We start from the raw sequence: 11,507 nt of genomic DNA, 5'->3' as shown, positions 1-11,507 counted from the left end.
CTTTCCCTCCCCCAAATCCCATTAAAAAAAACAAACCAAACAAAGAGATAATAAAATAAAAGTTGGCACAATCCCTTCAAGGCTTCTGCCTGTCTGGTTATTGAGAGCATGAGCCTGCATCTGAAGACTCAGAAAACAAGCATCAGCAGCCTGGGTGAGAGCGAGCATCCCTGGGAGTGCCAGTGCAAGGCAGTCTGAGTCAGAACAGGGGCCTAAGGTTTGGAGGAGCCGTCTCCATTCTTCACTTACAAACCAAACACCTGACAACAGCAAAGACCTGTCTGTACAATATGGAAGAGAAAAGCTCCCTCCCTGCACCCTCAGGAACGTTGATCCTCTCCTGGCTGAGGCTTCCTCACCATACTGCATGGGGCCGGTGTCTTTGGGGTCCTGGCAGGGAGCCCCTCCAGGCATTCCCACTCAGAACAGCAGTCTCCAGGGGAGAGATAGGCTGCAGCAAGCTGCCCTGCTAGCCAACCTCTGGGCAGTTTCTGTTGAGAAAGCCGTAAAGCAGAGCGGGCTCTCCTGGGCTGTGTGTGCACCAGGGGGAGCTGCTGCTCCAGCCAATGCAGGGCAATGCAGCAGGTTTCTCCAAGGGCCCGAGGAAACTCCACGTGCAGCAGGGTAGCAGGATATCCTTGTCTAGTGCAGCCTCCTTTCCCTTCATCAGATTTATGCTCAAAGGGAAAAGTACAACTCTGATATTTTACTTTCTCTTATAAAAGAAAAGAAAACCCATCACCACAACAACCTATTTTAGTTGGACAAACGGGACAGGCAAAACTGGCATAAACCAGTCTCTGCAATGCTGTTAGCATGCAGAGAGGAAGTAGGTTCTTTGCTAAGAAGGGATCCTCACTAGGACAGAGTAAAAGATCCCTCACAAGCCAAGCATATGAGCCACTCAGTCTTTGCCAAAGCCTGTCCCACAGGGAGCAGCTGCTGCTGAAGGTATTGCTGAGCAGATACTGAAAGCAGTCACAGATGTCAACCCAGCTTCACTGTAACAAAATTATCCTCTACTCTGAGGTAATCCAGAATGAGGGAGCCAAGTCACCCTGCACTGAAACAGCTACTACCAGAAGCACAACCCACTCTGCAATGTGCATTCAAAGACCAAGCACAAGCACCTAAAACACACATAGGACATTCAACACAGGACCACTCATTTTAACCTGGATCCTACCTTGCCACTTGCTGCTGAGGTAGCTTCAGTAGTTAGTTTCTATTCTGTGCTGCAACCTTCATCCATCAGCCTTCCCACCAAACACACATCTCATCTTGATGCTCTTATGCTTAACTCCCATCTCTGCTAAGACTCTTCCCCTTAAAGGAAAAGGGAAGGGCTTCTAATTTACTTCTCTCTACTGAGCCTGACTCAGCTGAGTCCAATTCATCTTCCTGATAAGCCAAGCCAGGTGGTGCCACAATCCTCCCTTACTCCCTGATGAAGGAGCTGAGCTTTTTACACACTTGGTCCTTCTCCTCCACCCCACACTGATCTTGAGCACAGGTGGGAACACAGCAAAGCCAGAACAAATGTCTGTCATAAAGATGCAGCTTTGCCTGGAGAAGAAATTGAAGGGGGACCCAGCTTCTCTGTCAATTGGGTAATGTGTCTATAGGGGGAAATAAAATGCTCCCTTCTCTTTTTCCTGGTTGAAGCCAGGAGCAACATGAACTCATCCTTGTCTTTTAACCTGCTTTAGTAGCTGTGCTTAGCCTTGAGCAGTTCCTGTGCAACTTTGGTTGTTCTTCATGTTGCTTGTGAAGATCTCCTACCTGTCCCACTGAGAAAACAGGGTTGTTTGGGTGGGGGTGTACAGGGCTGCCTACTGCTGACTGTTGCAGGATTCAGCTTACAAAAGATATGCTGAAATATACACAACAGAAGGCCAACTCCACCACACAGCTCTCATGAGCTCCTATTGGAGCCAGTGTGAAAAAGTCAAGACCTTGTCTAGGTCTTAAAGTCAGGTTTCATCCGTGGCTGCCATCAGTGTTTCCCCTCTGCTGAAAAGCAGCACAACCACCCACGGTCACTAACTGTACTGTTAGTAGAGTGCAGAATAGTTTTATTGCTTGGTGAGCTCCACATTGCAGACTGAGGTGAACAGCAAGCTCCTGCTGGAGACTGCTTCTATGAAGTTCCTGAAGCAACCACCTCTTCATATTAAGACTGCTTCTGAGAAGGGCAAGAGGAGGGTGATAGTGATAGGAGATTCCATTCTGAGGGGAACTGAAGGTCCCATATGCTGGCCAGACTTCTCACAGGGAAGTCTGCTGCCTCCCTGGGGCCAGGGTAAGAGATATAATCAGGAAACTTCCTGGTCTGATACAGCCTTCAGACTATTACCTTCTTGCGATCTTCTAGGTAAGTAAGGTGGAGAAAAGAGGTTTGAGGGTAATAGAGATACATTTCAGGCCTTTGGGATGACTTGTCAAGGATTTGGGAACACAAGTTTCGTTCTCTCTCTCCAGTGTTGGGGAATGATGAATGGGTAAACAAAGAGACCAGACAGATCAATGTCTAGCTCCAAAACAGGTGCTACCATCAGGACTTCAGGTTTTTTGATCACTGTTTGAGTTACAGGACACTTGGCCTGCTGGCATTGTATGGAAAAGCCCTATCCCACAGGGAAAAAGGGTACCAGGGCAAGAGTTAGAGGCACTCATTTTCTCAGCATTGGTGAGACCACACCAAGTACTGTGTGCAGTTCTGGGCAACTCATTACAAGAAGGATGTAGAGTTGCTGGAACGCATCCAGAGGAAAGGTACCAAGCTGGTGAAAGGTCTGGAGAATAAACCCTATGAGGAGAGGCTGGGGAGAGAACCCTATGAGGGAACTGGGATTGTTTAGTTTAAACAAGAGGAGGCTGAGGGGAGACCTCAATCTTCTACAACTACCTGAAAAGAGGTTGCAGGGAGGTGGGAGTTGGCCTCTTCCATCAAGCGAATAATGACAGGATGAGAGGAAATGGCCTGAAGCTGCACCAGGGGAGTTTTACACTGGATATGAGAAAGAATTTCTTCATCAAAAGAGTGATTGGACAGTGGAACAGGCTACCCAGGGAGGTGGTGGATTCACCATCCCTGGAAGTATTTAAAATAAATATATACTGCTTAGCAACATGATTTAAGCACTGAATGGGCAAATCAAGTTATGGTTGGGGGATTTAGGTTATGGTTGGGCTTGATGATCTTCAAGGTCCCTTCCAACCAGGATTATTCTATGATCCTGAAGAGAGAACTAATGGCCATTGTGAGAATAATGTTACTGGGGACAGGGAGGCAAAGTCTATGAAAAGCAGACTTGCAAGGCATCCAGAATAGCAAGCTCAGGAAAGCAAATTGGCAATGTGTTCAATATATTTCATGACGGAAAAGCGGATGAAGAGCAAGGAGAAGCAGGGTAATTGCATAATTTTATTGTTTTTAAACAATAAGACACTGGTATATTAAGAAGCAGAGAAAGAAAAGCCAAATTATTAGGGACAAATTTTAAAGCAAAGTAAAAACAAGGCAATAGTTTGAACCAGAAAGGGACTAAATAGAAGTAGATAGGATTGGAATGTCCATCTCAAGGAGTAATAGGATTGTCAGTGCTAGAAAACTACTCTTCTTACTAGTACTTGCTGCTCTGACTCATGCAGCTGCTGCTCCATGAATGTCTAACACATAACTTTCAGGAACTCTTGTTGGGAAGATATTACCACTCTCTGTTCTCTTTGCTATGTATGGAAGTTTCTCCCCCCACCTCCTGAGCAGCTTAATAAGGTGTGTTAATCACCTCACCTGCCCTGGCACCTGGGAAATTACTAATAGTAGCTAGGCTCACAAGCAGGCTCGTGAAACTGGTACCAGGGAGGTAAGAAAACAGTTTTGATTAGAAACACAAATAATCTGAGTTGTTGAATAAATTACAGCTCCTTCATGACGTAGCAACTGACACAGAGATCACTGACAAAAAAATCTACAAGGTAAGGAGGGTAAAAAGGTAGAGTGAAGACTATATGTGACTATCTTTTAGAAAATTTTCTTTCTTATCTTGCAGGTATGTATTTTTTAGTTCTGTGAGAGTTGTGTGTGAAGTAATCCTCATGCGAAACTTCTCCTTGAATTCCATTACATTTTCCCATTCAACTTAGAGAGTCCCCATGAGAATTTACTTTCTTCAGCATCTCAGAATTGGATAGGTGTGTTCCTGGAGATGCTGATTAGAATATACTATGGTCAGCAGCAATCGAAGTTTCTTAATATTAATTTTGTTGTAGTTACTTTTTGCTTTCTAAGAAAAAAAAAGAGAGGAAGATTTTGTGAGACTGAAGACAATAGTAATGGAAATAATAAAAAGTCATTATCTACTACATTATGGCTTTTAATCTCACAAAATATTATTGCTAATATGTTTTTTTCTGTACAAAAAATCATATATTGGACATTTATTTTCCCAGAAAATAATCCCTTTTATTAATAACCCTAAATTTGAAAAAAGTACACATGCTTCTGGGCACTAACCAGCCTCAGAAAGGGGTAAAGAATAACTACAAGTACATTAAAAATAATTCCCTTTTCCACTCTTGCCATTTGGCATTCTTTTGAAACATATAGTGGCCTCTCTCAGAGACAGATTTGAACTTGATGAACCACTGATGAGGTAACTGTTAAGTCCAGTTTCTGCTTCCTTTTGATGATAATTCTTGCAGCTTATGTTTTGTCGTCACTCAGTAGAGAAGAGGCCATAGTCCTGTACAGCCTTTAGGGTATAGCAGGGACAGTTACATACATGTTATTGTGGTCACACCACTTACAGATGTTTAGAACTTCCCGTAGATGGAACCTTTAACTTCTGTTATGGCTTCAAAAAAGGGATCTAGAGCCAGTAGGTAAAAGTAGAGTGAAAGGCAATAGCTATCTGCCTGTCCTATAAGCAGAAGAGTATCTCATGCCATAATCCTGTATCTCAGACTGAGGAAATGAGACTAAGAAATGTTGTGGGAGATACAGACAATAGAAAACCAATGTGATGGATACGGAGGTTAGAAAGACATACTGTATTCTTGCTACATATTTTCAATTAGTAATTAATATGCAATTTTCTACTTTTTAATTATATGTATCTGTGTTTCGCTCAGACAACGTAATTAGCTATATGGAGTTACCAGTGTATTTGTCTATAGGGAAGCTTTGGAAATGCTTAGCAGACTTCCAGCCCCTCTCTGGTGGATTCAAGAGAGAGCCTGCATGGATGGCAGCAGAGAGCTCTTCCAGAGGTGAAGCCTTCTGGAGTTGCAGAGCTCTGCTTCCAGTGCCCTACTCTGCACCACTGTGCCAGGCAGTGCCAGCAGAATGAGGGCAGGTGGGCAGCTGACCTCACCCCACAGAACACCCCACATCAGGAAGTTTAGGCAGAAAAGAGCAGCTGTGGAAACACCACTTCTTCAATGGTCTTGTGTTTGTAGGGATGCCTGGCACACCTGAGGGAGTGCTACTGGGACAGCCATAGGCAAGTGTGAGGAGAGAGCTGACAGCTGCCTCATTGGGACCGTGGCTATCACAGAAGGTGCCCCAAACAGCACTATGCAGGAGAGAGGTCCCCCCATTACTGGCTACTTCAGCTCCTGAGGTGGGAAGTTCAGCCCACAGCCCTACAGTAGCTTTCCAGGCCACTGCCTTGAAGGACCAAATCCCATTCACTGGGTAAGAACCAGCATCCACCCAGAGGCTAGGACACTGGGGTGCTCCTTGTCTGGCTCAGGCTCCAAGGCTTGTGTTGGCTTTATCAAGCACAATGCCTCTGAGCAGCCACATGCTCAGTTCAGATGTTAAAGAAACACCTGATTTTTTTTGTAATCTGCCTCATATTTTTAGTTCCCTGTTGGTGAGCAAAGGGGCTCAAGCAGCAGGACCAGTTGTTGACTGCAGAAGAGGTAAGCACAGAGGGACAGAGCCTGCTGGACACCTTGCTTCTGCTAAATCCTCAGGAGAACACAGGATCGAGATGGAGAAAGCAATGCTTCTCTCACAGTTCATAACAAAGGTCAGTAGGAAAAGGTCATCAAATCAATCAACCCACACGTGAGAGTGTTTATTAGTCATTTTTACACATCACACAGTGGCAGATACATCCTGAGAGGAGCTGGCTCTGGGACCCTTCTGCCTCCAGCCCATGGGGCTGGTCCTGGGCTGGGACCATAGGCAAAGCCTCACACCCTGTGGGGCATAGCTGGGCCCTACTCAGCTCCCAGGGTCTGAGGCAGTAGCCAGTCAGGTTAAATAGATTGTTTAATATCATACAAGGGTCACACAGGATAACAGCCATTAAAGTGAATGGATTCAGTGCCTTGCATTGCAGAGGAGAAGGGAGAGCTGGGCAGCCCCTTGAGCCTCACTTGAGCCCCGTCACCTGAAAGCTCCTTTCAGCTGAATCACTGGTATGGGGGGTAACATTTAAACCTGTGTCTGCCAGTTCAGCATTTACACAAGATCGGGTAAGGCATTAGTCAGGTCATGGCTTGGGCTGAGTCTTGTTGCTTTTCTGGCTGTATGTTTTGTGCTGCCATGAGCAGTGGGGCTGGGATTTGGTTGCATGAGGCACCACCTCTCATCTCCTCACCCAGGACCCTCCTGGGGGGCTCCAGGCAATTGTTGCACTTGGGAAGGATGCCACTGAACCCCTCCTGGGGCTATGGGTCACAAGATTCCCCCCAAAAGGGTACTGTCAGCCTCCTGCTACCAGCTCAGCCCAGGCAGGCATCAATGGGGACAGCACTTGTCTGAGCCCCTGGGGAAGGGAGTTGAGGGAGGGGCAGGGACTGAGGCTCAACACCACTGCTACCTCGGTAAAGCCCAAACTGAGGTAAGGTAGGGAAGGGAAGCATTCTGACAGGGTTTCACCTGCTAGTGAACAAGCATGAGGCTCACATGCCTTCTCTGTTTGAGGACACAGGTTACTTTTGGGGTTGAAAGATAACATCAGGGGGAAGGTGTCACCCCTCCATCCTTGGTGAAAGAAGAACATGCAGCCAGCTCAGATGCTGCAGGCAGGGTATGCCTACCCTGGGCATAGTGAGCCATGAGTGCTGCACAGCACTAAATGTCTGCACAGCATCTCACCACAAGACATTGTTTAAGCAGCTCCTGTCCCCACAGATTGGTACAAAGGGGTCAGTGCTCCTCCTAGCTGAGGAGAGAAGCTGAGGCAGAGATGGAAGAAAGAACTTGTGCAAGGTACATGATGTGGTTGGTCCTTGGCACTTGAGTGCCTTAACCCACATCTGCTCTCCTAGTACCAACCTACAGAAGCAGAACAGGATCTTCATCGTGGTGCAGGACAGAACCAAAAGGGGCACTGGATGAGGTGAGGAATATTTCCTCCTCTCCCTACCTTAGCTATGTGAACCTAAATCCAGTCAGCTACTGGTTTGAAGTGGAAGAGCAGCTCTGAAGGAGCCTTTCAAGTTTGGTTCCAGGATGAAGAGGCATTTCTGTTCTCTCTCCCTACATAACCTTAAATAACAGCAGGGATTTTCTAGTTCAATTATCTTTCCACTGACAACCTACTGAGGGTGCCCCACACACAGAGAAGCAGCAGGTTTGGGCTCTGCTCTTCTGCTCTCCCCCAGAACTGGGGACTATGGAGTGGGCAATGCTGTTTTGAGAGGATTTTCCCTACTCTTTCGCAAGGGGAGATTTGGTGCCTGCAGGATCCAACCAGTCCCTGAAGAGGAGGAAAGGCACAAAGCAAAACCGTGTGACGCAGAGAAAAGGAAAAAGCAGAACCATGGCTCTGAAGTCTCTAGTCCACAGCAGTCTCCCCTCTCCTCTTGCAAGAACTCTGTGACAACCTGCACCTCACTCTGGCATACTACTAAGGCAAGGCAGGCACACCAAAGGCCAATCCACAAGTTAAATTGAAGGCTGTTAACCAGAGTGACCTTCTCTTAACCTCCATCACACCCATCCCATCAGGCACTTGAGCTCCAGACAGGAGTTTAAATTTTCCACTTTCCCTCTCCTCTACGTCCCGAGTTTCTTCTTCCCTCTCTGGTTTTATTCCCCTTTGGGTTTCTGGGGGCTCCCCAGATAAGTCTTGAAGAAGTAGTTGCAGAAGAGCACCAGGATACTGAGACTAAACATGAATGAAAGGAAACCAGCGGTCCAGGTGGCATGGCAGACCTTATCCTCCATCCAGAAGATAATCAAGGTGTACATTATTACAAATCCCAGCAGCTGCACAATTTGTGAAATGGTTATTACCATGACAAGGAAGTGGGGTACCTGGAAACCTGCCGCTCGCACGGCATAGTATGAGTACATGACAGCATGGATACTGGAGTTCAAGATGACAACCCAGCCACTGCCAGCCGACATACCCGCATAGCTATACCAGGTGATCATCACTGTGCTACTGTGGTGGAACCAGTGGAGGAAGATGAGCTTCTTTTTCCGGAGAACAATGAACATGGTGTCACCTTGGGTTGAGGGAGAGATGCATTGTTAGTCAGGTCAAAGCACAGCAGGTGTGCAAGTTTTCATATGGGGAGAAAGAGTAAGCTGCAATGATGAAACCATTGTGTGGCTTGATCCCACTATGACCTAGGTATCCCTTGGAATCGTCTGTAATTATAAAGCCCATGGTAGGCACCTACCTGCTGGCACATTTGTGGTACAAGAGTCCCTTGCTCTAGGCTTGCTTACCTAGCTCTACCTACACAGCACTTCAAACCAGCTCTTCTGTAGTTTTTTTTGGATGGAAACTGGGTAGAAAGCTCAGCCATCCCCAACTTGCCTGCCTGCTTCCCCCTTGCTGCAGTTGTCCCATTGCAGAATTGCTGAGTTCAGGTGCCAGCCTGGGGATCAAACCAGAGCAATAACATCAGACTCCAACCCCAGAGAGAGTTTTGTCTGGGTTGAGCAACAGGGAGCAAGAAAATGAGTGCCATGCAAGGCTAGACAGCTCTATTCTCTGAATAACATTTGAACAGAGACCTGTAAAAAACCTGCTTGTAAAAGTGAAGGAGTTATGAACATATGGAATAAGAAGTTTCAGACTCACCCATTTCCAGGAATTTACTCCACACATACAAATATACCCAAAGCTTGGAGATGGGGTGGACATAGAAGGACTGACTACACACTGATTGCTTAAATCCCTTGGTAGAAAGGATGAAGGCCATTTGCTTCCAGACCCGACAGGCCACAATGGCACTGTAAGAAAACCAGAGGAGAGCTGAACACTGCCCAGAGCACTGCCAGAGACTCTGACAGCTCTGCATCCAAGAATATTCAGCTAACTCCACTTTGATGTCCTGGGCCATCTTGGGAACATCTAAACAAACTGTTGTCTTAGATTTCCAAGCAGGTTTCAGCTCTGGGGTTTGCTGAGCACAGGCTTATCCAAGACCTCTTGGCTAGGATTTCAAACACATATATTTCTGCAAGATAGAGCAGGGAAGGGATGCTGCTCATACCAGAAAATGCACAAGGAGTAAGTAGGTTGTGAGCAATTCTTTGGCTTGCCTGGCACCATGTGGAAGCTCTGGGATGATGGCAGCAGCCAAGGTCTGGGCAGCAAATAATGTTCCCTTATTACACCCTCTTCCACTGCTTAAAGAGGCACTCAAGGGTAAGAGCTGCCACATCTGGTCAGAAAAGGGGGACAGTCATCCAGGTGTCCTATCTCCTGACAGGGCCCAACAGTGCACGTCCAGGGAGCATTTACATCTTTCTATGGCAGGCAGTTCCCACAGCTTATGAGAAGAAACATCCCTTTTTTCTTTGTTATCAATCTGTATGTTTCATTCTCATGAGTTGGCCTCTGAACAGACTGTGAGCAGTCATCCCCTGACCCCTCCTCTCCCACAACTTGTGATTTTACAGACCACCACCATGCCCCACCCTCACAGAAGACAACTAGTGTCCCTTAGACTTGGCCAAAATCAACTTGTGCATGAAGGCAGAGATGCTTCTCTGAAGTTACAGAGGCAGTAGCCAGGTTTTGTCCCCTCCCAGCAAACAGATCGAAAAGGTGTGTAGGTGAGGGGAATGTTGGAAAATTGACATTTCTTTGTTCAATTACAACATGAGCAGAGTCATTTTCATGATGACTGCAGAAAATCAGTAGCATAAGACTGGGTAGTTTGAAAACTGCTATTTTAGACTATCAGGGGGAAAAAAAAATAATCCCATCTAGAGCTTCACAATAGTATCAGGCTGTTCTTAAAAGGTGTCTCTGAAAAATGGACAGCAAAATAATGCTTTCTACCATCATGCTCCTGCCATCGCAACTACTCATACTTTTCCCTCTCCCCCACCCCGTATTGAAGCATACTGGAAAGAGAATCGAAGGATTGGTGATTGTCAGCAACTTTGATACAGTCAACCAGTTTATGCTACTGGCCAGAGAAGACCTCTCAGCTTCTTTCATGTTCTTGTTTAGATTTACTTTAACTATGTGAGTGTACCAAAATTTTCCCCACCTCCTTCCCCATACATCAAAATTAGAAAGAGATGGAGGAAGCTCTTCCCCCCATCCCATATGGGTTTTTAAGAGTAATAGAGCTCAAATAAAACTTATATCTGTCAGGCACCCTTTAAACAAGGACCTCTGCTCTTGCAGACTTTACATTCAAATCTTCTCCCTAATAACCTTCAGGTGTTTCTTGTGCAGACCCAACAACCTTTATGAGCAGCTTCACTTCCCTTATCCTCCAAGGGGGAAAAATCCTGACTATTTCCCTAATGAAATAGTAGATACCCAGAACTTTCCATCAGTCCAGCCCTGAGGGGTCTACAGCTGTCTCTGGCTTTAACAAAGGCCCTTACTTGAACAAGGCCAGATTGAAGGACCACAGGACCAGTGGTGCACGTAGGTTGTAGGCTTTCTTTTCCTTCATGAAATGCTGGATTCCAAAGACCAAGATCACATAAGCCACAGCAAAAAACACAGACTTGTGCCTGCAAGTAGAAGAGAAGGAGCAGTAAGAAAAAGACTGAGACTGACCTATTTGCAGCTGTACCTCTGTAGCCCAGCAGAACACTATCATCAAGAATCAAAAGTTCTTCCATTCTTGTGTTAAGGTTGGGCTTGGAGAAGCCTGCCCTGACAGGAAGCAGAGCTGGTGAGGAGAAACCCTGGGAACCTCAAAAAAGAAAGCGAGCTGTTACAACATGGAGATTTCCACAAGGCCTTCATGGAATGAGGCAGGATCTGGTACCCTGCAAGCAGCATCCCGTGTGAACACATCAGTACGTTTTATCCTCTTCCACGGGAGCCCAAAGGCAGGGGACGCTCTTTGCCTAAAAAGGGGCCAATTGCACCAGAAAGCTCAAGCGCCCCGAGCTATGTAAGACTCCTTTTCAAGGCTTTAGGGCAGCACGGCAGAGCTGAGTGCCCCATCAGCTGGTGCAAGGGCTGCAGTGGCCGTCCGTGGCTGCTCCTCGCCCTCCTGCCGCATCCCAAGCCCCTCCGCCGTTTGCTCTGCCCGATCTGCCCCGCCGCCCG

The 11,507-nt window shown here is 46.6% G+C and overlaps 1 protein-coding gene across 1 annotated transcript in view; it reads right to left on the bottom strand.

Annotated features, from left to right (window-relative positions):
- Nucleotides 1-8,053: 8,053 nt before the first annotated feature.
- Nucleotides 8,054-11,507, bottom strand: part of LOC104391503 (elongation of very long chain fatty acids protein 6-like) — a 6,792-nt gene continuing 3,338 nt past the window's right edge. The window contains exon 4 of the mRNA XM_010000818.1: nt 8,054-8,475. Coding sequence (XP_009999120.1) covers nt 8,054-8,475 — 422 coding nt within the window. The remainder of the gene's footprint in view (nt 8,476-11,507) is intronic.

The sequence above is a fragment of the Chaetura pelagica genome, unplaced genomic scaffold (genome assembly GCF_000747805.2).
Source record: "Chaetura pelagica isolate M959 unplaced genomic scaffold, ChaPel_1.0 scaffold166, whole genome shotgun sequence".
NCBI lineage: Eukaryota > Metazoa > Chordata > Aves > Apodiformes > Apodidae > Chaetura > Chaetura pelagica.
The sequence above is the reverse complement of the archived record's forward strand: the minus strand, read 5'-3'. Positions and strand labels throughout refer to the sequence as shown.